Source organism: Labeo rohita, chromosome 3 (genome assembly GCF_022985175.1).
Source record: "Labeo rohita strain BAU-BD-2019 chromosome 3, IGBB_LRoh.1.0, whole genome shotgun sequence".
Lineage (NCBI taxonomy): Eukaryota > Metazoa > Chordata > Actinopteri > Cypriniformes > Cyprinidae > Labeo > Labeo rohita.
The window spans coordinates 13,834,076-13,859,378 of NC_066871.1; the positions used below are offsets into that span (position 1 = coordinate 13,834,076).

Consider the following 25,303-nt stretch of genomic DNA (forward strand, 5'->3'; position numbering starts at 1 on the left):
ACATCTATTCTCCTGTGTTTTTAGAGCTTCTACGTGGCCACATCCTGCCAGTTGCGTAGACTAGAGTCGGTGAGTCGATCACCCATCTATACTCATTTCAACGAGACAGTCCAAGGAGTCGGTGTGATTCGGGCCTTTGGAGAACAGTCTAGGTTCATCCTACTGGCTAACAGCCGAGTGGACCACAATCAAACGTCCTATTTCCCAAGATTTGTGGCAACCAGGTCAGAATCAGTTGTGGCTTATTCATTCTTTTGGCTCGTTTCTATCAAGTGATACAGTTCAGTACAGTACGATTCGGGACGAAACACCCTGACCCAACTTGCATTTCCACTGCCAACAGTACCCTTACTTGACAGGCGTTGTGTATGCCAAAAAGCGCAAGAGACGATTCTCTGTCAACCAATCTGTATTCTGCAGTGATTCTAGCTTAGGGGTGCCCAGAATCTGTCCTGGAGAGCCGGTGTCCTGCAGATTTTAGCTACAACCCTAATTAGACACACCTGGACCAGCTAATCAAGCTCGTACTAGGCATGCTAGAAACTTTCTGGCAGGTGTGTTGAGGCAAACTGGAGCTAAACGCTGCAGGACACCAGCCCTCCAAGATCGAGTTTGGGCACCCCTGGTCTAGCTCCATTCTTGGTACTGTGCTACTGTGCTAGGCACCCCAACAGAAGAGTCCCCAAAAAGTTGTACAGTACGGTTTGCTATTTTAGTACCATTCACAGCTTCTGAAAATGGAAACGGAAATAATTGCATACCGAACCATACTGCTTGGTGGAAACAAGCCTTTGGTTACCAATAATCCAGTCCAACTTTTTACAGTATCTTTAATGTTATTCCAATAGGTGGCTGGCAGTAAATCTTGAGTTCCTGGGTAACTTGTTGGTCCTTGCTGCAGCTATTCTCTCTGTTATGGGAAGGGCAACTTTAAGCCCTGGAATCGTGGGACTAGCTGTGTCGCACTCTCTCCAGGTAGGGAACTCATCAAGAAAACTTTGGACAACCACACATTAGGCAACAACTTCTCATGAAAAATGACATTGCAGGTTACTGGGATCCTTAGCTGGATTGTGCGGGCATGGACAGATGTAGAAAACAACATAGTGTCTGTTGAGCGAGTGAAAGAATATGCCGAAACAACAAAAGAGGTAATGCTGGTCTAAAAGCGGTTTTTCTCCATAAATTCCTGTAACCAAAGCATATTTTTAGGTTCATTCTTGAGGTCACTAAGTTAGTCTTTGGTTGTTGCAGGCACCATGGACAATTGAGGACAGTCCACTCCCATCAGATTGGCCCAGATCCGGATCTATTGGATTCCAGGAATATGGACTTCAGTACCGCAGGGGTCTTGACTGGGCCTTAAAAGAAATTTCCCTCAGTGTTAATGAGAGAGAGAAAGTAAATATAAGATCTAAACACACCGTGACATATTTGTGCTTTATTTTTCCATTACATTCTAAGTTAATCACTGAATCTATTCAGGTTGGAATTGTGGGAAGAACAGGGGCCGGAAAATCATCTCTTGCTCTCGGAATCTTCCGGATCCTTGAGGCAGCAAAAGGAAGGATCTTCATAGACGGGATAAACATTGCAGAGATAGGACTGCATGAACTGAGGTCTCGTATCACCATCATCCCACAGGTATCTAAGAGTGGAAAAACAGTTAAAATACCAAAACAAACCTTAAAAAGACTTAAAGATAAAGTGTTTTATATTCAACCTTTTCCCTCAAGGATCCAGTGCTGTTCTCAGGTTCCTTGCGTATGAATCTGGACCCCTTTGATGGCTACACTGACGAGGAGGTCTGGAGAGCTCTGGAACTCGCACATCTCAAGAACTTTGTGTCTGGCCTACCTGACAAACTCAACCATGAGTGTTCAGAGGGAGGAGAGAATCTCAGGTATAAAGCTCTTCTCAACAGTATTTATTCATCATTTGACTAATGATGTATGCACACTAAAATTGAATGTAATTATTTGTGCAAGTAGATTACATATGGAGTCGTTACGTAAATTCATGTAAAGACACGAATACACGCAAAATTGCCTCAAAATGCACAATACTTGCTTCAAACGTCTTCCACACAAGTTGAGAAATTTCAACTTGAGTGGGAAATTCACATGACATGTTGACAGTGAAGAGTTTATTGAAGACGTCCAGTTACATTAAAAAATAGAGAAAAGTACTATCATGTTTTTATTAGTGCAAACATCTTGCAAGTAATCTATAGTTAAGGTCCTTGCACACCACATATGAAATTTCCACGTTAAAAAATAAATACGACTTACTAACTCTATGCAATATCAGAATTGGATGGACCCAATATTTTCTCTTTTTAAGAAGAACAGGCAAACAAACAAACAACAAAAACATCCTCACTGCTTGAAAACTCCATTTTGTATGATTTTGCAAATGTTGTCACGACGGATTAACACGCATTGGATTCAGTATACAAGGTTTCTGCACGTGACATTTTTAGGATGACTGATACGAAAAAACACATATGAAAATTAGTGAGCAAGGACCTTAAGTAATGCGATGCAAATATTCGTTTCACTTTTGATGTGCACACACCATAACATTTGATCTGGGATGCATTTCCCGGAAGCAACTATGGTCACAAGTTTCGGCATTACTAATAGAGTTCAAGAGAACTATAGTTATCTAACAATGGTTTTGGGAAATGCACCCCTAATTGTTTTTGACTGGATATTCTGGGTTTCAGTTTGGGTCAGCGGCAGCTGGTTTGCCTGGCTCGAGCTCTCCTCAGGAAGACCAAGATTCTGGTTTTGGACGAAGCCACTGCAGCTGTAGACCTGGAGACGGACAATCTCATACAGTCCACTATCCGAACTCAGTTTGAGGACTGCACCGTTCTGACCATCGCACACCGTCTCAACACCATCATGGACTACACTAGGTATAACACAGAGCATGTGTTTATTTCTAAGAAGAATATGATTATGAACACAGACAATAACACAAACCTATTCAACTGTTCCCAACAGGGTGATTGTGATGGACAGAGGGCACATCACAGAGATGGACTCACCATGCAATCTGATCTCTCAGCGTGGTCAGTTCTATCGAATGTGCCGGGAGGCTGGGCTAGTGTGAATCTCCACTACCAGAAGAACCATCACTGATTCATCTCTTTATTCAGGAGAGATTATAAAAATGGTGCAGAAAATCTCACCAACAAACCTGCTGAATCTTTTCATCACAGAACTTACTTAAAGGGCATATCTTGCCTTCTCAATTAAGAGAAGCACAAAGCTCAGGACGAAGAGGTTTTGCCTGTAATAGCTGTTCTGCCAGAGCAGGTGTCCACGTTTTCAACAGTATTACAGAAGCGGTGTGCTTCAGCATTCTCCTACTGATTTTCAACTGACGTCTGAGGTGCTGAAGGAACAGAATGATTCCCTCACGTCGTCAACAATCTCATCTCAGAATATGAAGACTTGAGTAACATTATCTTACCACAGAGGTGTTCAGTAGGTCAGTGTGCACAGCCGTGTTCACCACCTATCACTGTTGTCAGAGCGAAGTTTTGTGGAAATTTGTAGGTTATTGTTATAGATCATGGCAAGACACAGCCGTAGGAGCTAGTTACAATTCTACTTGAACCTTTTCAGGTTGTCACAAGAACTTAGTAATTATTATGTCAGCATATTAAAAAATTAAATTCCCATAAAGGTGAAAGATGCATCTATTTTAAGCTATTTAGGATGTGAAACATCCATTCATGTTAAAAACAATGCAACACCCATCCATCTTTAAAGAGAAATTTTCTGTGTGTATTAATACTAGTATTTTTCCATAATCTAAAACTTTAAATCAGTATTTATGTATTTTGTACTGTATATGTATTTTTATATATTTATAATGTTTCCATGCACACTTCATGTGAGACTGTCAAACTTGAAAATGCTCTTTTTATTTTCTGGACAGCTTCAGTAAAATATATGTTGGTAGTAGTGATCAGAAGTTATTGCTTTCTTTCTCATTCTGTCAGAAGACTGATTTCGTTTAGTTAAAACACTAACAAAGTGCTCTTTATAAAAATTTATTTATATTTCCCCTGTACATGTCAGCCTGATTTATGAAACTAAGTACACTTAAAACTAGTGCATGTATACAAATATCAAATAACAACTTTATGCTTACATACAAATCATATAAATATGTAACAAATCAGATATATCTTTTTTTTTTTAATCATCTGAAGTCTTTGCCAGTTCTTTAATTAAACTGACTGGCCTTTAAAAAAAAACCCAGAAGGCTTAAATGATCTAGAATGGAGGTACTGAATGAAACGGCACGTCGCACTCAAGCGAACATTCAACAGATATATGGTATACAGCACACAGAGTGAAGCACACAGCACACAGCTCGGCAGGTACGGCCATTTACATGACAACCTGACCTTAAAAAAACCTCTAAGATTTGGGTATCTGACTTTAAAGTGGTATAGTATAATTCCTACTTGTTTTTAAAACAATATCACTCCCACCTAACCTGAAAAAAACCCTAGTTTGACCTTCTTATACAGAACAATAAGTGCATTCATAACTTTTGGTGAAATGATCACTGAGAAATAATAGTAAACAAAGATCGTAAATCAAAAACTACATACATTACCAATGAAAACAGAAGGTCATCGTAGACTCGTCTGCATGATATTGGTAAGATGACGCTTGAGTCACCATTAGTGGGAGATACCCAGTAATAAATATGTTATATGATAAAATAATTTTAGATATGAAAAAAAGAAATACTGTAACAGCTTTTCTCAGACTATAAATAATGATTGAATGAGAGAAAACAACGGCTTCTGGAGATGAAACTTGAGTTTTTGAGTTTTGAACTTTTTTTAGCTTGATAATGAGAACAGCCTCAGATATTAACTTTGGCTTGGGATGAAGCACCTCGTACTCCCAGCAGCTGTTTGGTCAGCATACAACACATCGCTGCATCAGTGATACATCACACAAAGAAACTTTGTTCTTTACTGTTTCTAGTGAAACAATGTTGCAAATAGAATTGTTTTCATTATCAACAATCAACCACTAGCAGGAAAGTGCGGCTTAGTGGTAAAGTGAGAAGTCTCCCAAATGAAAACAGACAACAAAAACAGCCATGAAGACATCAAACTTCAAACATCCCAAATGTTGGCATCAAACAAACTTCAAAGCAGCATTTGCAATGAAACCTTTAAAATGTGAAACGGAGAGCTACAGTAGCTGAGGATGGAGTGGTGTCATTTTCACACTGTGTGTGTGTGTGAGCTCCGGGCCCACAGAAGAGGTACCTTCAGTCTATGTCTCGCAAAGTCCACTCTCCATAGGCTGTAGCCCTATGAGTCCTGGATATGTCTACTTATCAGACCAAACCTGAGTCTTTGGCCATTTTGTAGAAAATTCCCTTCTTGGCAATTAAATTGGACGGAGAATCAAATTCTGCCATCTGGCCTTTATCGAGAACCAGCACCCTTTTAAGAAAAAAATAAGGAAATATTTAGTGCTACATACATTTTTTTTAACAATTATAATATAGTGTGAATGTAGTCTTTATATTTTATTATTTATAATTTTTTATTATGGGATAATTCACCCAAAAATAGAAATTCTGTCACCTTAATGTCATTCCAAACCTGTAAGACCTGTTCATCTTTAGAACACAAATAAAGATATTTTTGATGATATGTGAGAGCTTTTTGTGTGCAAAGAAAACAAAGCTAATGATGTTATTCAACAATTTCATTAAAAAAAAAATCTTCTTGTAGCTTCACAACATTACAGTTGAACCACTGATGTCACATGGACTATTTTAACAATGTCCTTACTATCTTTCTGCACCTTGAACGTGTCAGTTGTGTTGCTGTCTATACAGTGTCAGAAAGCTTCCAGATTTCATCAAAAACATCTTAATTTGTGTTCTGAAGATGAACGAAGGTCTTACGGGTTTGGAACAACATGAGGGTTCTTGGGTGAACTATCCTTTTAATATTCTTGCAGTTATATCATTAAAAAAACTAGAAAAGTAGATTACCTAGTGTAGTCCATGATGGTGTTGAGACGGTGTGCGATGGTCAGAACGGTGCAGTCCTCAAACTGAGTTCGGATAGTGGACTGTATGAGATTGTCCGTCTCCAGGTCTACAGCTGCAGTGGCTTCATCCAAAACCAGAATCTTGGTCTTCCTGAGGAGAGCTCGAGCCAGGCAAACCAGCTGCCGCTGACCCAAACTGAAACCCAGAATATCCAGTCAGAAACAGTGAAATATTAGACGTTAATCAAATGATTAATAAACATTGTTTAAAGAAGGTTTATACCTGAGATTCTCTCCTCCCTCTGAACACTCATGATTGAGTTTGTCAGGCAGGCCAGACACAAAGTTCTTGAGATGTGCGAGTTCCAGAGCTCTCCAGACCTCCTCGTCAGTGTAGCCATCAAAGGGGTCCAGATTCATACGCAAGGAACCTGAGAACAGCACTGGGTCCTGAGACAGAGGAAACGGTATTTAGAAGAAAAACAAAAAACTAAAAGAGTTCAATTTTGTGACTTCTCAGTTTGTGCGAGAATGTCAGCTCCAGACAAAGTAAGTATCACGCGTTAGTTTTCCAAATTGTCTTTCTAAAAGCACTTCTTGGCACTCTGTAAGGCTAATGTTGCTAAAGCTACCATTGTCTCTGCTTGTTTTCACTGATGCTACCTTCACGTGCTACCAGAATGCTCGTAAATAGGAATGTGGTTGTTAAAAAATTGCATATGAAAGCGATGTGAAGTCAACCGCTTGAATTTATCAAACTCATAATCACAAATGGGGCATATAAAGTTTCTAATAGCAAGGAATGAGCACCGTGAGTTATTTTTGATCGCTTGTGCTCCCGTCTGTGTAATTCATAAACGCATTTATTATGCACAGTACAATCAGATAACTAACTTTTAAACCGAGTACGTTTTCTGTAAAGATAACAGGCTTGTACTAATAGTGGAATGTTTATTTCAGGGTTGCCAGGTTTTCACAACAAAACCCGCCCAATTGCTACTCAAAACTAGCCCAGTCACATTTCTTGGGGGGGAGGGTGCATTCCAGAGGCTAAATATAACATTATTGGGATTGCTTCAACCCGCGGACATGAAAACAAACTGCAGCAACAAGTGTTAAAGTAACCCAATTCTGCAGGGAAAAACTCTGGCAACACTGGTTTATTTGCAAAAGAAAACAGCAGTGGAGCATGAGCTCTTGAAGCGCCACCCTCTTCTCCAGGAGCACCAGCTCATTTGCATTTAAAGGGTTAGATACAATGACACATTTTGCCTCATACTCTAAAAAAAATGGCAATTTTAAGCTAGAAAAAAATTATCTGTAAGGTATTTTGAGCTAAAACTTCACATACACACTCAGAGACTATATTTTACATCTTGTAAAAAGGGACATAATAGGTCACCTTTAAAACTGAATGTTCAGGTGTATTTGATACAGTACCTGAGGAATGATTGTGATTCTGGATCGTAGCTCATGCAGGCCCAGCTCAGCGATGTTGACTCCATCTATACGGATCTCCCCTTGAGCTGCCTCGATGATGCGGAAGAGCCCTAATGTCAGAGAGGACTTTCCTGCTCCTGTCCTACCCACAATTCCCACCTAAGAAAAACATACAAATACATATGATTAACTTTGCAAGGAAACTGAAGGTGAAAAGACTTCTAAATGGACATTGTTGATGAAGTCAAAGCTTGAACGGATTCTGAATATTGTAATGGCTTCACGCACCTTTTCTCCTCCCTCAATGTTGACCGAGATATCAAAAATAGCCAGCTCTAAGTCCTCTCTGTATCTCAAGCCAAAGTTGCGGATTTCAATATGACCGGCGGTCGGCCAGCCAGCAGGCAGAGTTGAATGCTCCAACTTCCATTCAGCCTGTAAACAAAGCATTAATGCAGCATAAACCAATCACATCTCAACAATCCATCTTCAACACTGAAACCACAAGTACATGAAGTTAACTTGAAATACTATTGGATGTTGACATGTCCTGCAGTGACATGCTATAATTAATCTAATACTATTTAAATGAGCTAATTGCTTATTACACTACTAATTATAGTTCTGGGACAGGTAGGATTTTTTTTTTGTTTTGTTTTAATAATGCCAAGCTGCATTTATTTGACCAAAAATACAGTAGCATTTTGTGAAATATTTTTACCATTTTAAATAATGGTTTCCTATTTTTCTATATTTTAAAATGCAAACTTTTGAACAATTTAAAGCATCCTTGCTAAATAAATGTATTAACTTTTAAATGATAGCATATGAAAAGAATCTAATATTTATAAAGTGTATGTAATCATTTTTAATTTTTTTAATAATTTCAAAAATCACTTTAAAATTCATTTGTCACACCACAGGTCCATTTAAAATAAACAAGTGGAAAAAAAAAAGTTAATTAGTTAACTACAAATAGTAAAAAAACAAAACAAAACAACCTTGACCAGTGGTAAAACATTAAAAGGTTAGTTCACCCAAAAATGAAAATTAGCCCATTATTTACTTACCCTTCAGGCATCCTAGGTGTATATGAATTCGTTCTTTCAGACAAATCTAATCTGAGTTATATTAAAAACGATCTAGGCATTTCCAAGCTCTGTCATAGCAAAAGGTTGGTGTTTATCTTCAACAGTTCAAAACAAGTCCAATAAATAATAAAAAGTGACTCATACGGCACCAGGGGGTGAATAAATGCCTCCTGTAGTGAATCGCTGCGTTTTTGTGAGAAAAATATCCATATTCAAAACATAATAATCAGTTTAATCTAACTTGCGCTAACAGCCGTGCACGGAAGCAGCTCCGGATGGATGATTTAGGACGTGTGCGTTACGCATACGCCTGAGAGTGTTTACAGGAGCAAAGGAAGCAAATCTTTACTTTAGCAAAGGAAATCCAGTCTTCTCTTGGTCTACATCGAAATCCTCCAACACTTTTCTTTACAACTCCTCGTTTTGAACTTCTAATTCATGACCGGTGCTTTGTTTTGGTTTCTCCACGGCACGTTCGCATTCGTCAATCCTGAGCGACGCATGCGCAACGCCAATGTCCTACGTCATCCGCCCAGAGCTGTTTCGGTGTACGAGCAGTTGCCGCAAGCTAGATTAAAGTGATTCTTACATTTTAAATATGGATATTTTTCTTACAAAATGCATCGATTCGCTACAGGAGGCCTTTATTCACCTCCCAAAGCCATGTGAAGCACTTTTTATTATGGATGGACGCACTTCATAGGACTTGTTTTGACCAGTTGAAGAGAAACACCTGCCTATGCCATTATAAAGCTTGGAAGTGGCAGGATAATTTTTTTAATATAACTACTGCATTCGTCTGAAAGAAGGAAGTCATATACACCTAGGATGTCTGGAGGGTGAGTAAACAATGGGCTAATTTAAATTATTGGGTGAACTATCCCTTTAATATAAATTGTAGTCTAAAATCCTGATGTTGGCAAAGAAAAGTCCATTGAGACGTCATTAATTACCCAAATTCCTTCTGGAAACTAATACCTTTGTGGATATAAACTATCCCCCACCCCCTGTGCGCTAAATATCTTCATCTCTCTAGTACAGTGTGAGATAAGGAAGGAAACAGGGCTAATCACAGATTGGACTCTACACTAGTACAGAATGAACACACACAATCTGCCTGCTGGTGCACCGACCTCTTTCTCTGTGTCTCCATATTCCTTCACCCTCTCCACCGCCACTATGTTAGTCTCCAGCTCAGAGGACATTCGTACCAACCAGTTCAGAGATGCAGTGACCTGTGAGAAATACAGAATCAGTAAGGATTTGGATGGACATCTGGTCTGTATCACATCATTTTTTAAGTCTGACTGACCTGCAGCGCATAAGAGATGGACAGCCCCATGATACCTGGACTCAGACTGTCCCTGGCCATCACGGCAAAAAGCGCTGCAAATGTCACAATACAGTTGCCCACAAACTCTAACCTCACTGCCAACCATCTGCAAATGCACAAAGACACACATATCATCAACATTCCAAACAATATCTAACTAAATGATACCTTATACATCTAAACAAGGAAAAAAACCTGGTGAGGTTCTGCAAATTCTCACCGGTTGGCAACAATGCTGGGGAAATAAGCTGTTTGGTTGTGGTCCACTCTGCCGTCACTCTCTCTGATGAAGCGTTGCTGCTCTCCAAATGCTCTGATCACACTGGTTCCCAGCAGTGTCTCGTTGAAGTGTGTGTAGACCGGAGAGCGGCTCACAGACTCCAGTCGCTTCAGCTGCCGAGAGGATGCCACGTAGAAACGCTAACAGAGACAAAAAGATAAATGTTTCTATTTAAATGTATTTTAGCCAAAAGATGCAGGCACAAGGGAAAACAACTGACTGACCTGTACAAAGAAGTAGAGCAGGCCCAGTGGAGGGATGATGATGGCTACCAGCGGCGTGGCGATGAGGATGACAGCACATGAGCCCAGCACATTAAACATGGAGCCCATGAACATTTTTATGATGCTAGGGATGACTGAGTCAATGGTGTCGGTCTCTTTGGCAAAGCGGTTGACTAGGTTGCCGCTGGGTGTGCGTTCGAAGAAAGACATGGGCGATCTCAGGACGTTGTAGAGCATCGTCTGGTGCAGGTAGCGGGAGGCTAAGATCCCACCAACAGACACCGCCACAGAGTAGCAGAACACTGCAATGCCTGTCAGAGAGAAAATAAATAAATAAATAAATAAACAGAAGCTGCCTTTTAAGAATCAAGCTGGTTTCTAGAAAAATAAAATAAAACAAAAAATGAATTAAAATAAAATATAATATAATACAATTTAGAAAATAAAACAATATTAAAATAATTTAAAAATAAAACGTGGAAAAAAAAGAGATTTAAAAAAAAAATTAAAAATAGAATAAAAAATAAAATAAAATCAAAACTTACATAGAGGTATATTAATACAGAATAATGTTAACTTGCATAAAAATGCATTACATTAAAGGGGTGCAACTTAACATTTATTTTAAAATAAAAACACCACACACAATTTTGATAAACTATTTTCAATACATTTTTACCTTAAAAAGTTTCAAAATATTATGAAAATAGGGTATATTTCACCTATGAAAATAAGACGTATTTTCGAAAATAAATAAATAATAATAATAATTTTAGTACATTTTGTGTGCATTTTACAAAAAGGAATATGTTGACACCTCAAAATACAAAAAAAAAAAAAACCTACACTGTTGGAGAGAACTTGTAATAAATATTTTTTTAAATATATTTATGGAGCTTTGGTGTGCCAACCTTTTCCTTTTTTGTGATTTTTTATGTAGTTGAGCACTCTCACTGAGCTTTCTACCTGCCAGATGTGTGCACTTTAATTTTTGCTGAACTGTTGATTTCTGTTGAAATATTCACTGTTAACTGAAATATTCACGTTAAACTGCAGCCCCCAAAATACACGTCCTGTTAAGGCAATGCATTTTTTTTTTTACACTAAGACAATTTAATATGGTTTTTAATTTCAAAGACTTTTTGTACATCATATAACTATGCATATATCCATGTAACTACAAGCTAATATAATCTAAAAGCTTGACTGAGGAGGCTATGTAATGCAACTGACCTTGAATACAAGTTATCATATTAAAAACCGACTGAATGTCACTTAAATCACCTTGTGAGAGTCCGAGGGCTCCATACACCCCTAAACGCATCTTTCTATTGGGCTGAGTGTTGTTGACAACAGGGTCATCTGTCCAGAGACTGAGCCAGTAGTTTGAGCCCAGAGAGGACAAATGATGACAGAAGAACAGAAAGATACTGCAGATGGACAGGGGTAAGCCGATAGCCTTCATGTACTCCCAAAACACAGACAGCTTCACCTGCACAACAAACAACATTCACTAAATCTCAAAATCAAATGTAAAAAGGGACCATGCTCTCACATCCTGACAGAGACAGCTCATACCCTTCCAGTGTTAGCCTTGTCAGCCTCAGTTAGTCGCTTAGCTTCAGCAGATTTGGTCTTCTGTGTGGCAGCAACATCATTCAGTTCAGTTTTCTGTGGGGTTTTACCTGTGCCTGCTGCATTAAGAGAGTTCTGACTCTGCCTACAGAACACAGAGAAACAGCAGGCTAGTAAATATGTCAAAATTTTAGTACATGACTTAAATGTTAAAGGGTTAGTTCACCCAAAAATGAAAATTCTTTCGTTCTTTTCTTCGCAAAAACTCACCCTCCTTAGTTACTGTTGCTATGTCCGATATATAATTCCAATCTCACACTACACAACAAGCAGTGAAATATACATCACAGAGCAAAAAGGAAACTGACAACACACAGATAGACAAGACTGAGCAGGTTACTTCTGGTATGAAACAAGACTCCAGCTTTAAAATTGTCATTTTGTAAGAAATTCAGACAATAAATACTGTTTTGTGGCTCCTTAACGTGTCGTGACAGATTGTATTGCCTCTGTTCAAGTGGCACGTAAACCAATTGTCTTTTCATATTTACATAAAGCACAAAATAAAGTTTTTCCAAGTTCAAGTCCACCGAAGTTAATCCATACTCTCCTGTCTGATTTTTTTGTTGGAAAAAAAATGGCAGATTCTGCCTTATGATTGGTCAGACTGCCTGTCAATCAAGCTCTTTGCGAAGGGTCAATTACTCACCCTCATGTTGTTCAAACTCAACAATCTGTTCTATTCTATGGAAGAGAAGGAATTGCTGAATAAAGTCATTATATTTGTTTTCTTTGTGCACAAAAATCATTCTCATAGCTTCATAAAATTAAGGTTGAACCACTGATGTCACATGGACTATTTTAAAGATATCTTTACTACCTTTCTGGGCCTTGAATATGTCAGTTGCATTGCTGTCTATGCAGGGTCAGAAAGCTCTCAGATTTCATCAAAAATATCTTAATTTGTGTTCTGAAGATGAACAAAGGTCTTAAAGGTTTGGAACGACATGAGGGTGAGTAATTAATGACAATTTTCATTTTTGGGTGAACTATACCTTTAAATGGTTGTTAGATATAAGCATAGCATGCTTATTAGCTGTAACACAAGAGATTTCTACTATCAAGTGAGTGTGCATATACACTATAAAAGATCTGATGCAGTAGGTTTACACGGTTTTGTTTTTGTTTTTTATCTGTCAAAATGAAGTACAACATTTGGAATTCATGACAGATGAAGCAATGACTGATTCAACGACTCAGTGATTTGGTCACCATGTTATTCAAGCTCAAAGGAGTTTATCAATACATAACCAATTAAATTTCTACACAATTTCTCACAAATCTATCATATGAGTTCGGATTTATCATATGAGCACAAATTAAGAAAGACAAAATATTGCCGCTAGTGATTCATCATGTCTCAACAGGTCTGAACACACGGTTTCATAACAAAGAAATGAATCAGAAAAGGTATTAGGTATCTCTTACCCCAACAGGGCAGCAGGGCCCCCATTCTCAAGTCCTTTCCGTGGGACTGCTTCTGTGGGTGAGAAAACACATACTAAATCAGACAGAATTACACACATTTTCTTGCATGCTTCATGCTTCTTCACATCCATACTTTACCAATTGACTCCTTAAAGTCCATGTAAAGGCTATTCAGATAATTATTTCTGAACACATAATAAATGTTAGAAATATAGTGCTAAAAATCTGTTACGAAGACTGAACTACGTAGTACTGAATTGTGGAGTTAGACTGTTTTTAACCATTTTTGTGTTCAGGATTTTTTGGACGGGGCTGAAATCATGTCTCAATGACGGACTGGAGCCGCTGAGCATGGGCCCTCCACTAACACATTATCTAACGTGCATTAACACCAGTGGTTCGCCCACTAAATCGTGAGATCCTGTCATTAGCGTTAGTTACTATAGCCTACAGTTTGCTAGCTAGCTATGCCTTAAATGCATATTACCTGGTTGCAATAATTTACAAAACAGCTCAGTTGTAGGCTGTAGCTGTAGTTGACAGCTTTCCCACAAATGGGCTTGGTTTCAGTGGCGACAGTGAGCATTTGAGAGCGGAGAATGCCTTCTTTTTTTTTTTTTTTTTAAGATTTTGACTTAAATTATTTTATTTACTTGGCAGGTTTTTTATCATTTAAATTTGACTTGTTGGTTAATAACATTTTTCTGTGGCGCGACAAACTCAGAACACACATTTAATATTGCTTTACATGGACTTTAGACTATAAGACAAGCTTTTTCAGCGACTAAAACACCGGGCTGCACTCGAGTGCAAACATGTCTATATATTTAACATGGCAATAAAAGACAGTCATAATTTGCTTCTAAGCAACCACACCTCTCAGTCCAGCTGAAATTAAAGACAGTCTATCAAAACTGCAGACACTAAACAAATGTTTTAGACTCAGAGGTGTGGGTTAAGGTTAGAAGAATCACCAGCAGGCTGCCCAGCACTTCAGACACACGAGGAACTGACACAGCGACAAGACTGGTGAAGGTCAAAGTTTGAAGCCATTCACAGTGCTTCATTCAAAAAGAAAAATAATTAATGGTAATGTCCTGGACAGACTGCAAAGAAAGACCTTTCCCTGTAAATCTTAAATGAAATGCTGAAATATCTTTTTTTATAAATATCATGTGTAAATATCAATTTTATTTAAAAAAAAAAAAAAAAAAAAAAAAAATTGTTCTTTTGAACTATTCAAAGAATAACAAAAAAATAATAATAATAACAATAAATAAATCACTTCAGTACTAAATCAGCATATTAGAATGATTTCCGAAGGATCATGTGAATTCGGCTTTGCCATCCCAGAAATAAATTACATTTCAAAATATACTAAAATAGAAAGAGTTCATTTAAGCTGTAATAATATTTCAGTTTTTACTGTTATTTTGTAAGTGTTGTACATGAATTATGTAGTTACATCATTGCTAGGCTCTCAAGTGAGTTGAGGGGGGGATCCAATTCTATCACTGTGTAAAGGGGTACCATTTTCTTCAGCAAAACGGAGCACAGTGCAAGCATGTGTAATAGACAAATCTAAGGGTTGTGAGCTATTGTCCAATGGTAATGTAGGGGGAAAGTACTAAAAAAATCAATTTCAGGCCTCAGACCAGGATAAAAAGCCCTATTCTAACATGCAGTACGAGCAGGCCTATTCGATTTTTATGGCCCCTGGGACCAATTACATCCTCAAACCTTCAGATTTCCCTTTTTCATCCTCTGCCTCCCCTCCCTCCTCTGAAGAGCCAACAGAGGGGACACAACAAATAAGAACAAATGGAGATGAAAACAGACATACAGACCAAAAAAAGATCACTAGACACAGATTTGGAAGAAAGATCACACACACAATGTGAACAATAGTCATCATTTAGAGGAAACAGCTATATGAAAGGACAGATGCATGAAAGCATGAAAGAACTTCAGATGTGAGGAAGCCAGCCTCACCTCCCACTGACTCCTCCACCTCCTCCTGCTCTGTGTTGGTGTAGGTACGCAGGAACTCAGCGAAAGCACCCTGTCTGCCCAGAAGCTCTGTGTAAGAGCCCATCTCTGTGATTTCTCCATCCACCATGACCAAAATAAGGTCAGCCTGGGGCAGGAAGCTCAGCCCGTGGGTCACCAGAACCCGAGTCTGAAAGAGCAGCATGTGTGATGAGAAATGTCTAGAAGAGATGTACACATACAGTATGTGTCCCTGAACAACAAAACCAGCCATAAGGGTCAGTTTTTTGAAACTGAGAAACTGAGAGTATCAAAATGTTGAAAATATCGCCTTTAAAGTTGTCCAAATGAAGATCTTAGAAATGCATATTACTAATCAAAAATTAAGTTGAGATATATTTATGGTAGGAAATTTACAAAATATCTTCATAGAACATGATCTTCACTTAATATCTTCATGATTTTTGGCATGAAAGAAAAATTGATCATTTTGACCCATACAATGTATTTTTGGCTATTGCTACAAATATACCCATGCTACTTACGGCTGGTTTTGTGGTCCAAGGTCACACATTTAGATTAAAACTTGGCCTTACTCTGCCTTGTAGCAACCCCTGAGGTCCAATGACCTTCTCAAAGATGTGTTTTCCCACATGAGCGTCCACAGCAGAGAGTGGGTCATCCAGCAGATACACTGCACAGTTGCAGTACACAGCCCTGGCCACACTCACCCGCTGTTTCTGACCACCAGACAGATTCACGCCCTAAAATGACAAAGTCCACAAGATTAACCCAGATGACTGCTATTATATATTTACATTTTGACTGTTGCATTAAAAGCAGCCTGGGACAGCACATGGATTTAAAGAGATAATTAACCCAAAAATGAAAATTACCAAATGATTTGCTTACCCTCAAGCCATCCTAGGTATATGTGACTTTCTTCTTTCAGACGAATACAACTGCAGTAATACTAAAAAATGTCCTGGCTCTTCCAATCTTTATAATGACAGTGAATGGCTGTTGAGATTCTGATATCCAATAAAGTGCATCCATTCATCATAAAAAGTACTCCACACAGCTGTGGGGGCTTAATAAAGGCCTTCTGAAGTGAATCAATGAGTTTGTGTAAGAAATTATTTAAAACTTTATAAACCAAAATCTCTATGCACCATGTGGAGTACTTTTTATAATGGATGGATACACTTTATTGGACTTTAAAATCTCAACAGCCATTCAATGCCATTATATATCTTGGAAGAGCCAGGACATTTTTTAATATAACCATGATTGTTTTCGTCTGAAAAAAGAAAGTCATATAGACCTAGGACGGCTTGAGGGTGAGTAAATCATGAGGTAATTTTCACCGTAAGAATCATTTTGGGGTCGTTATTTACCTTCTCCCCAATCTCTGTCGAGTCTCCTCCGGGTAGGATCTCCAGGTCTGGTAGAAGAGCACAAGCCTCCACTACCTTCTGGTACCAGCTTTCTTTTGCCTCCCGTCCGAACAAAATGTTGTCTTTGAGAGTGGCGTTCTGGATCCAAGCCTGCTGAGGCACGTAAGCCACAGAGCCCTGAAAGGCAGTCAGATATGCAATGTATTTCTTTGTCATTCCATTATTAATGCTTTCCAAATACACAGTGGGCCCAAAAATCCCAAAAACACAGTTCTTATATTTAACTTTAAATCCCTTTAAGGCATTGTTATTAATAAAGCAAAACAAAGAAAAGCTATGACATGAAATGAACCACTTCTAAATCTAATAAGTGAATTTGGGACATTGATCACGTGACAGTCAGATGTTCTTGGTTTCACAGAAGCACAACATGTGTTTTGGATCATTTTCAAATCATGTGGCGTGTGGCATAAATGAGTGCTGCTGTCATTAAAGCAAAAAGGGAACAAACCAAATACTAAGACATTATGAAATTCAATCTTTAATTACATTTTTTATTACATTGTTATGCTGCTAACGTGAAGTTACGTAATATAAATAAGCTATGAAATATAAAATATTAATATATGTAATATATAGTGAATTTTATTTAATACAGATTTTAATGTTTCTTAAATAATTCTCTTCTGCTTACAAAGCCTGCATTTATTTGATCTAAAATACAGCAAAAGCAATAATGTGATTTTTTTACTATTTAAAATAACGGCTTTCTATTTGAATATATACATTTTAAAATTAAATTTTTTCCTGTAATCAAAGCTACATTTGCAGCATCATTACTCCAGTCTTCAGTGTCACATGATCCTTCAGAAATCATTCTAATATGCTGATTTGCTGCTCTAAAAACATTTTATTATTTTTATTATTAACAATATTTAAACCAGTTTTTCAGGATTAAATAGAATGATCCTAAGATTGTTTATCTGAAATAAAAAGCTTTTTTATTTTATAGAAATACTACTTTATTTAGCATTGATGCTTTAAACTGATCAAAAGTGATGATAAAGACAGAAACCTCAAAAATTCTACTTAGCTGTTTTAACATAATAATTATAATAAATGTTTTTTTGAGCAGAAAATCTGAAAATTATAATGATTTCTGAAGGATCATGTGACTGGAGTAATGATGCTGAAAATTCAGCTTTGAAATGACAGGAATAAATTATTTTAAAATATTTTCAAAAAGACAGCAGTTATTTTAAATTGTATAAATATTCCAAAATTGTACAGTTTTTTTCTGTACTTTGCATCAAATAAACACAGGCTTGGTGAGCAGAAGAGACTTCTTTAAAAAAAAGCATTAAAAATCTTACTGTTCACAAACTTTTGACTGGTCATGTAGTTTATTAAACAGAGCACTTATTTCAAAGAGCCACTGTTTTCACACAAAACCCATTTCAGGCTACCTTGCTATAAGAAATACAACATGCAGCACAAACACATTATCTTGTGCCTGTACCTTGATCGAGACAGATCCTTCTTGCTTATGCATCTCTCCCAGCAAAGCTGAAAGTAGAGAGGATTTCCCTGAACCCACATGCCCTACCACAGCAACAAGCGCCCCCTCAGGGATGCGCACATTAATCCTGAAGAGAGAGAGAGAGAAACACGCTGAGAAAAGAACAGACACAAAGAACAACAAACAGCTGAAGCAACATGCAGACATAGGCGGCATTGTGTCATAAAGGTATAAATGAGTTAATTCATTCATTCATTGATATGGATTTCTTCATTCACTTTGTTGTTGATTGAAGATTATGGGCAAATCCTGTGGAGTGTGCTGATATTAACAATCAAAATTTCAGTGAACAATAATGCAAGTCAAATTATACTTTTAAATGCATGATTTGCAGTAAATGAGGCAGAAATTAAGATTGAATGCAATTCAGCAACCCAAATTTCATTATCCCTCTCATTAATATCATTGGAGATTCGCCAGATTACATTTCCTCTGGCGATTGATGCTCTCCTGTATCGGGGTTCATGCACATGTACTTGCCTGTAATGTCCTCAGTAGCCTGTTTCACTGGTTCTGCTCTATGTAACCGCAACATTCATGTAAATGCCAAAAGTCATTTTGATGCCTTGAATATAACAGCAACATTTGTGTAGAGTACATAGGGCTGGGAATTGATAATGCATATTAAGTACAAAAATCAAATGATGTTCATGACGTTCTATTACATTAACGGTTCTTAAATGTTTTCTACAGTGGGCAGAAGCAGCACTAAAATACTGTAAACAGTGCCATGTATTGCCTAATAAATAGACTTCCGCATTGTTGCTTTTGCATGCAAAAACATTGCATGACCAGTATAGTCCTATTAAAAAAAAAAAAAAAAAAAAAAAAAAGACTTTCCATCAACCTGTTTTTACGTGCATTTTGAAGTACTGCTTCAGAAATAAGTGATGGAAATGCCAAATTTAAAAATAAAAAAAAATACCAAATTTAAAATTTTAAAATTCCTTAAATTCACAAAACTGTTTTTAAGCTTGCTTGAGAAAGTTTTTGACCTGTGTAAAAAAAAAAAAAAAAAAAAAAAAAAAAAAAAAAAAAAAAAAGGCTGAATAAATTCCTCCAAGCACATCAAGAAAGACATGCAACTTTGCGCAATGGGACAGGATAATTTGACTAACCAACGGACCGATCTCATTGCAAAGCATCTGAAATGTTGTTTTGCTTGCTCTGCAATGCCTGAGCCAAAGTCTGTTGTCAAAGTATTTCTGTATAATTGCCTTTCAAAACTGTCTTACACAATTGCGTACCCAAACAACAGACATCCGCCTCCGAAAGCAATGACCGCATTTAATTTATTTTTAGGCGCAAATAATTTTTCATATATGAAAATCATTATATTCAGTGGCCTCTCCCACATTTCTTAGTAATATTTAGTGCCAGTTTATCATGAAGTGGCGATTTTGCTCTTTTTGACTCATTGGATAGAAAGTTACTTTATTTGCAAATGTTTAATGCGATATTCCAATTTTGCACATACGTTAAATTCGCAACTTTGAATGGACAGATACACATTCCGAAAATAGTTTTACTGTAACAAACTTCAAACAAAAGGAATAAACATTAAAATGTTATGAACAAGTATTGTATTTGTTTAGTTTTTACTAATTATTGATGGAGAGTGGTGCTTCTTAAAAAGTAATAAAATAGTTAAAATAGTGAAATTCCATACAATTCCCATCCATAGTACTCTATAACACTGAACAAGATGCTATTCATTGTATCACATATCTCTTTAACACACAGAGAAAATGGTGTTACCTCTTCAAAGTAGGGGAATCGTCTTTAGACCAGCTGAAAGCTCCGTCCACAATCCTAATGGTGTCAGGAGCTAAATGAGCAGGAAACAACAATGAAGCCTCTCAAGGGAACATCAAAACACACAAGATCTTTAAACCCACAGATCTACTGAACAGCTGCTACTCTCTTATACAATGCTGTTTTATGTCCGTCTGTGGAAACTGTTTCAGGACTGCAGTGCTTTGTGAGCCAAACACGCACAGCGTACTAAAAAATACACGCCACAGGACATGGCACATTTGTTTAATTGCAGATTCGGACTGCTTGTGAATCACTGGACTCACATGCACTGATGGCTGGCCGCTCCACATTGTCTTCATCCAACTCCTCATGGGACAGAAACACACGCAGACGCTTCATAGACACACTGGCCTAAAGGAAGGAATGCATTTCATAGAAAATAAAAAAAAATTAAATCAGATGACAAGTTTCTGGATTACAAAAAAATAAAATATTGAGAAAAATCGCCTTTAAAGTTGTCTGAATGAAGTTCTTAGCAATGCATAGCACTAATCAAAAATTAAGCTTTGATATATTTACGGTAGGAAATTTACAAAACATCTCCATGGAACATGATCTTTACTTTATATGCAAATAGATTTTTCTTCTATGCCAAAAATTATGACCCATACAATGTATTTTTGACTCTTGCTACAAATATACCCGTGCTACTTAAGACTGGTTTTGTCGTCCAGGGACACATTTGAGATGTGACAATTTAAACCATATTCTAAGGTATTACTAGGTTCAAATTCAACTCTTTTTTAAAAAAAAAAAAAAAAACGAGAGAGAGAAAGAGAATAATACCTGCACCATGCTGCTGATGACCATGGGCAACATATTAAGAGGGAAGCGCAGGATGTTGAACAACGCCAGAGAAACAAAGGCTTTCTGTGCATCCAGAATATTATGTTCATCCACTAACACGTATACTGCGAAAGTGGAGAGGGCAACCTTCATGAAAGAGACAGGATGATAAGAGCAACCCATGAGGGAGCATCAAAAACACAGTGCACGTAATCATAAAAAAAGGCCATGCAGAACTTCAACTTAAAGCTACCACTTACCAAAAATGGTGCACAGACCCAAGTAAAGGTGGACACAGCACCAAGGTAAGCTGTTTTCTTAAGTACACGCAATTCACTCTCGCGGATGGCAGACACTTTGTCTTTAAACGCCAGTTCCCATGCGTAGAGTTTAAGCACTTTGATGCCGTTCAGCACCTCATTCATAAGCTTGATCCTATTGTCCTTGCTTTTCATTTGGGCAACCTGTGGGTGAGCGCATCAGATTAACAAAGATCTAATTAACAAAATAGAGGTAAATAAACCTGCTGAGCAGGAAAAGAGGTTCAAAACCTGGTAGGTTTTAGTTTTCATGGCAATGACTGCATTTATAGGAACCATCAGCACCATCACAGCAACACCAGCAAGCACAGAAGGACCCAGATTCTGATAACAAAAGAGTGAAAAAATTAAATAAAAACAGATATTAGTGATGTGTCATGAAATGAGCATACAAGTCAAGACATCTTTGTGTAGGCACATACCTGCCACAGGAAGTAAAGGGCCAGGATAACCTGCAAAGGTGCTGACCAAATCATGTTGATATAGGTGATGAGATCCATGAAACGCTGAGCATCTACAGACATCAGATTCACAATCTCTCCAACAGTGGATGTTCGCCGGGCAGCATTGGTAATGACCAAGGCCTTCACAAAATTAAGGAAAATATGATATTATAATATTTCATATTATAAGATTATAAACCTACACTACTTTTAAAAATTGAGTTATGTTTTTTATTATTTTCTTTTTTTTCTAAAAAAGAAATTCATTATTTTATTCAGAAAAATGCATTAAATTGTTTAAAAGAGACATTTATATCATACAGTTTTGCCATTATAGGAAAAAAAAAAAAAAAAAAAACATTTTACAATATATTACAGTATATTAGAAAAGTTTCAAATTGTTTAATGAAATAAATGAATAAATTCACAAACAGCCCCAACCTTTTGAAGGGGACTCTATATGCACTTTAAAAGTCATTTTTGTTTAAAAAAATATTTTAATAAAATTAAAGCATTAAAGTTATATTTCACCCCAAAATGAAAATTCTGTCATTAACTGCTTACCCTCATTTCGTTTCAAACCCGTAAAACCTTCGTTCATCTTCTGAACACAAACTAAGATATTTTTGATGAAGAGCTTTCTGACCCTGCATAGACAGCAACGGTATACCACATTCAAGGCCCAGAAAGGTAGTTAGGATATCGATAAAATAGTCCATGTGACATCAACCTTCATTTTATGAAGCTACAAGAAAACTTGCATGCAAATATATAGAAAAGAAAAAAAAAAAAAAAAAAAAAAAAAAAAAACTTAATTCAACGATTTCTTCTCTTCCACTTCAGTCTTCAACACACATTCACAAAAGTACCACGATGCATGCGTGTGGTGCTGCTGACGCAGGAGCCGGCGTTCTGACATAAAACCCGGTCAGAAAGCAGTCAGATTTCATAAAAATATCTTAATTCGTGTTCCGAAGACAATCAAAGGTCTTATGGGTTTGAAACGACATGAGGGTGAGTAATTAATGACAGCGTTTTCATATTTGGGTGAACTAACCCTTTGAAGTATGGCATATTCACATTGCACAAATGGATTTTTTTGCATATTCCTGAATCTCTAAGAGCTCTAAATATGAAAAAGTAACAAATAATTTCCAGATGCGCGTATTAACACCATATTACACCATGTTACAGACATTTTATCATTCAAGTGTCCACTTACTTTCCTGTACACTGCACCAACGATGGCTGTACGTAACCTCATGCCGGTCACAAAGCAAACATGGAAATATTTCTGCAGAATGAGGGTTTGCACACAGGTACAAACAAACAACAAGGTGGTGTAGAAGTAGCCATGCCAGTAGGGGGCACTTGAATCATTCACAAACTGGATCAGTAGCCTAAAATACAAAACACCGAACTCACATGAGTATAAATTAATGTGTCAATCAACAGTAGAATGTAGTTCCTCTAGTTTCAAGTGCGAGAAAAGCGGGCAAACTGGTTAAAGGCTCACTGCTAAGACTTCAGGCGTTATTTTCAAAGGATTAGAGAAGATTTGAATATGGTCCAGCGCACAATTTGATGGCACAACTTATCAGCATGCCAAAACTAACTCTTTGCTGGAGCTCTTTTAAGAGTCACAGCTGTTGTTTTGACAGAGTGGCCTTCCCACAGAGTTCAAGTCATTTCTAACCACATGACTGTGAAAACGCAGGGGGAATGTTTGCACTTTCCCCTGCAGAGTACTACTGCTTTTGAACTCAGCACAGATGGGAATAATCCCAGTTGATTCTGATGTTGGATATTCATACCTGAGAATCTCCGGCCCAACAAACATCAGGATGTCATGAATAATCTTATACAGAGAACTGATGAGAAAATATGGTCCAAAGGTTCGACAGAGAGCGCAGAAGAGAGACGGCTCGCCGGTTTTCTGAAGGGTTTTCGCAAGCAAGATCTCTGACTCTTCTATTGGTTGTCCATCCTTTTTTTCATCCCTTGCTGCTTTTTTGGGGGAGTAGAGTGTCTTATCAACTGGCCTAACAAAAAAAAAAAAAGCATAACCCAACTAGTGGATTAGTCATTTTTTGTAGCAAATCCATAAACTTGTTTATTTAAAGGACTAGTTTACCCAAAAATGAAAATTGTCATTAATTACCCTCTTGTTCTTCCAAAACTGTAAGACCTTCGTTTATCTTTAGAAAACGAATGAAGATATTTTTGATAAAATTTGACAGCTTTCTGACCCTGCACAGACAGCAACGTAACTGAAACTTTCAAGGCCCAGAAGGTAGTAAAGACATCAATAAAATAGTCCATGTGACATCAGTGGTTTATCTGTAATTTTATGATGCTACAATAATACTTTCTGTGAAAAATTTCTATTGAACAATTTCTTTTCTTCTGTTTCATTCTTTGAAAAATGGATTTGAAATGAGATGAGGGCGAGTAATTCATGACAGAATTTTCATTTTTGGGTGAACTATCCCTTTGAAGAAAAAAAAGTGACTTCTCGCTTCTGACCTTTTGACCTTGTTGCATTCTTGGTCCCAGCGGCGCACCAGCTGTGGCACCACTTTTTGAGACTTATCCTCTGTGTTAAGCGACCACAGATCTTTCTCTTCCAGAGGCCTTTTATAACCCATCACCATCAATCTATGAGCAAAAGAAAGGGACAAACATTAAGAATAAACTACATCCAGTCTAAATACAAGCTTATGCATTAGAAAATGAGGGCTCCTTTCAAAAAAACTTTTTTTCCTAAATGGGATCAAAAAAATGACATGAGCCAGAATACGGTTTCTAGATACATCTAAATTCTATAAAAATGCGTGTTAGAAATGCCATCATTGATTTTGCTCACCCTGTGATCCACCAGAAAGTGATTTTGGACAGGAATGAAGCTCCCAACTCTGGACATGGATTCTGTACAAAAACATTCACGGCACTGGCCATCAATTCAACATCCATATCCACCTTATTTCTCCCATAAAAATGGGCGCAGCCATTTATAAATTTTATGGGTCTGGCTTCTGGTCTCATCCGCTATTTTTATCTGTACAAAACAGCTCATTTTGCTGCTCAATATTACCAATTGGTGTGTCTTACCATATTATTTTAATGTATTATCTTAACTATGAACACACTGGTTTGTAGTGCAAACTGTTTTACCATACTGCACATTGTTATTCTTCTCATTATTTCCCTATAGTGGCTAACAAAAAACAGAAGTCTCACCCATAGGTTTACTTCTGCATTGAAGAATATGGCGGATAATAAAGAAAAACTTTACCTTTATTAAGTAAAGGTCACTTACAGAGTCTTTGACAGCCTGTGAAAATAGCGGAGGTTGATCGGACATGCAGGCCAGGATCAGGGAGATGAGCAGCATGGTGTAATATATGTAGAAGGTGGTATATCTGAACACATTCACACTGGCAGGCTGAAAGGAAAGACCAAACGACACTTTAGAGGGTTTGCTCAC

The 25,303-nt window shown here is 37.4% G+C and overlaps 2 protein-coding genes across 3 annotated transcripts in view; one reads left to right on the top strand and one right to left on the bottom strand.

Moving 5' to 3' along the window:
• abcc6b.2 (ATP-binding cassette, sub-family C (CFTR/MRP), member 6b, tandem duplicate 2) overlaps positions 1-4,276 on the top strand; it is a 27,702-nt gene extending 23,426 nt beyond the window's left edge. The window contains exons 24-31 of the mRNA XM_051101907.1: positions 25-224; positions 849-975; positions 1,050-1,151; positions 1,255-1,401; positions 1,486-1,644; positions 1,737-1,903; positions 2,729-2,923; positions 3,012-4,276. Of these exons, the coding sequence (XP_050957864.1) occupies positions 25-224; positions 849-975; positions 1,050-1,151; positions 1,255-1,401; positions 1,486-1,644; positions 1,737-1,903; positions 2,729-2,923; positions 3,012-3,120 (1,206 nt within the window). The 3' untranslated portion in view covers positions 3,121-4,276. The remainder of the gene's footprint in view (positions 1-24; positions 225-848; positions 976-1,049; positions 1,152-1,254; positions 1,402-1,485; positions 1,645-1,736; positions 1,904-2,728; positions 2,924-3,011) is intronic.
• The window catches only part of abcc1 (ATP-binding cassette, sub-family C (CFTR/MRP), member 1), a 25,381-nt gene continuing 4,305 nt past the window's right edge, over positions 4,228-25,303 (bottom strand). Inside the window, exons 5-32 of one of the 2 annotated variants that reach the window (XM_051101898.1) lie at positions 25,136-25,261; positions 24,683-24,744; positions 24,343-24,474; positions 23,631-23,858; positions 23,039-23,216; positions 21,796-21,957; positions 21,605-21,697; positions 21,314-21,517; positions 21,054-21,200; positions 20,531-20,618; positions 20,208-20,277; positions 18,390-18,516; positions 16,871-17,047; positions 16,070-16,237; positions 15,477-15,663; positions 15,225-15,266; positions 13,485-13,536; positions 12,000-12,141; positions 11,706-11,913; positions 10,422-10,732; positions 10,138-10,337; positions 9,897-10,023; positions 9,718-9,819; positions 7,782-7,928; positions 7,494-7,652; positions 6,337-6,503; positions 6,055-6,249; positions 4,228-5,494 (exon numbers count right to left, since the gene is read on the bottom strand). In XM_051101898.1, coding sequence (XP_050957855.1) covers positions 5,386-5,494; positions 6,055-6,249; positions 6,337-6,503; positions 7,494-7,652; positions 7,782-7,928; positions 9,718-9,819; positions 9,897-10,023; positions 10,138-10,337; positions 10,422-10,732; positions 11,706-11,913; positions 12,000-12,141; positions 13,485-13,536; positions 15,225-15,266; positions 15,477-15,663; positions 16,070-16,237; positions 16,871-17,047; positions 18,390-18,516; positions 20,208-20,277; positions 20,531-20,618; positions 21,054-21,200; positions 21,314-21,517; positions 21,605-21,697; positions 21,796-21,957; positions 23,039-23,216; positions 23,631-23,858; positions 24,343-24,474; positions 24,683-24,744; positions 25,136-25,261 — 4,110 coding nt within the window. In that variant the 3' untranslated portion in view covers positions 4,228-5,385. The remainder of the gene's footprint in view (positions 5,495-6,054; positions 6,250-6,336; positions 6,504-7,493; positions 7,653-7,781; positions 7,929-9,717; positions 9,820-9,896; positions 10,024-10,137; positions 10,338-10,421; positions 10,733-11,705; positions 11,914-11,999; positions 12,142-13,484; positions 13,537-15,224; positions 15,267-15,476; positions 15,664-16,069; positions 16,238-16,870; positions 17,048-18,389; positions 18,517-20,207; positions 20,278-20,530; positions 20,619-21,053; positions 21,201-21,313; positions 21,518-21,604; positions 21,698-21,795; positions 21,958-23,038; positions 23,217-23,630; positions 23,859-24,342; positions 24,475-24,682; positions 24,745-25,135; positions 25,262-25,303) is intronic. The other variant, XM_051101892.1, reaches the window with a different exon arrangement.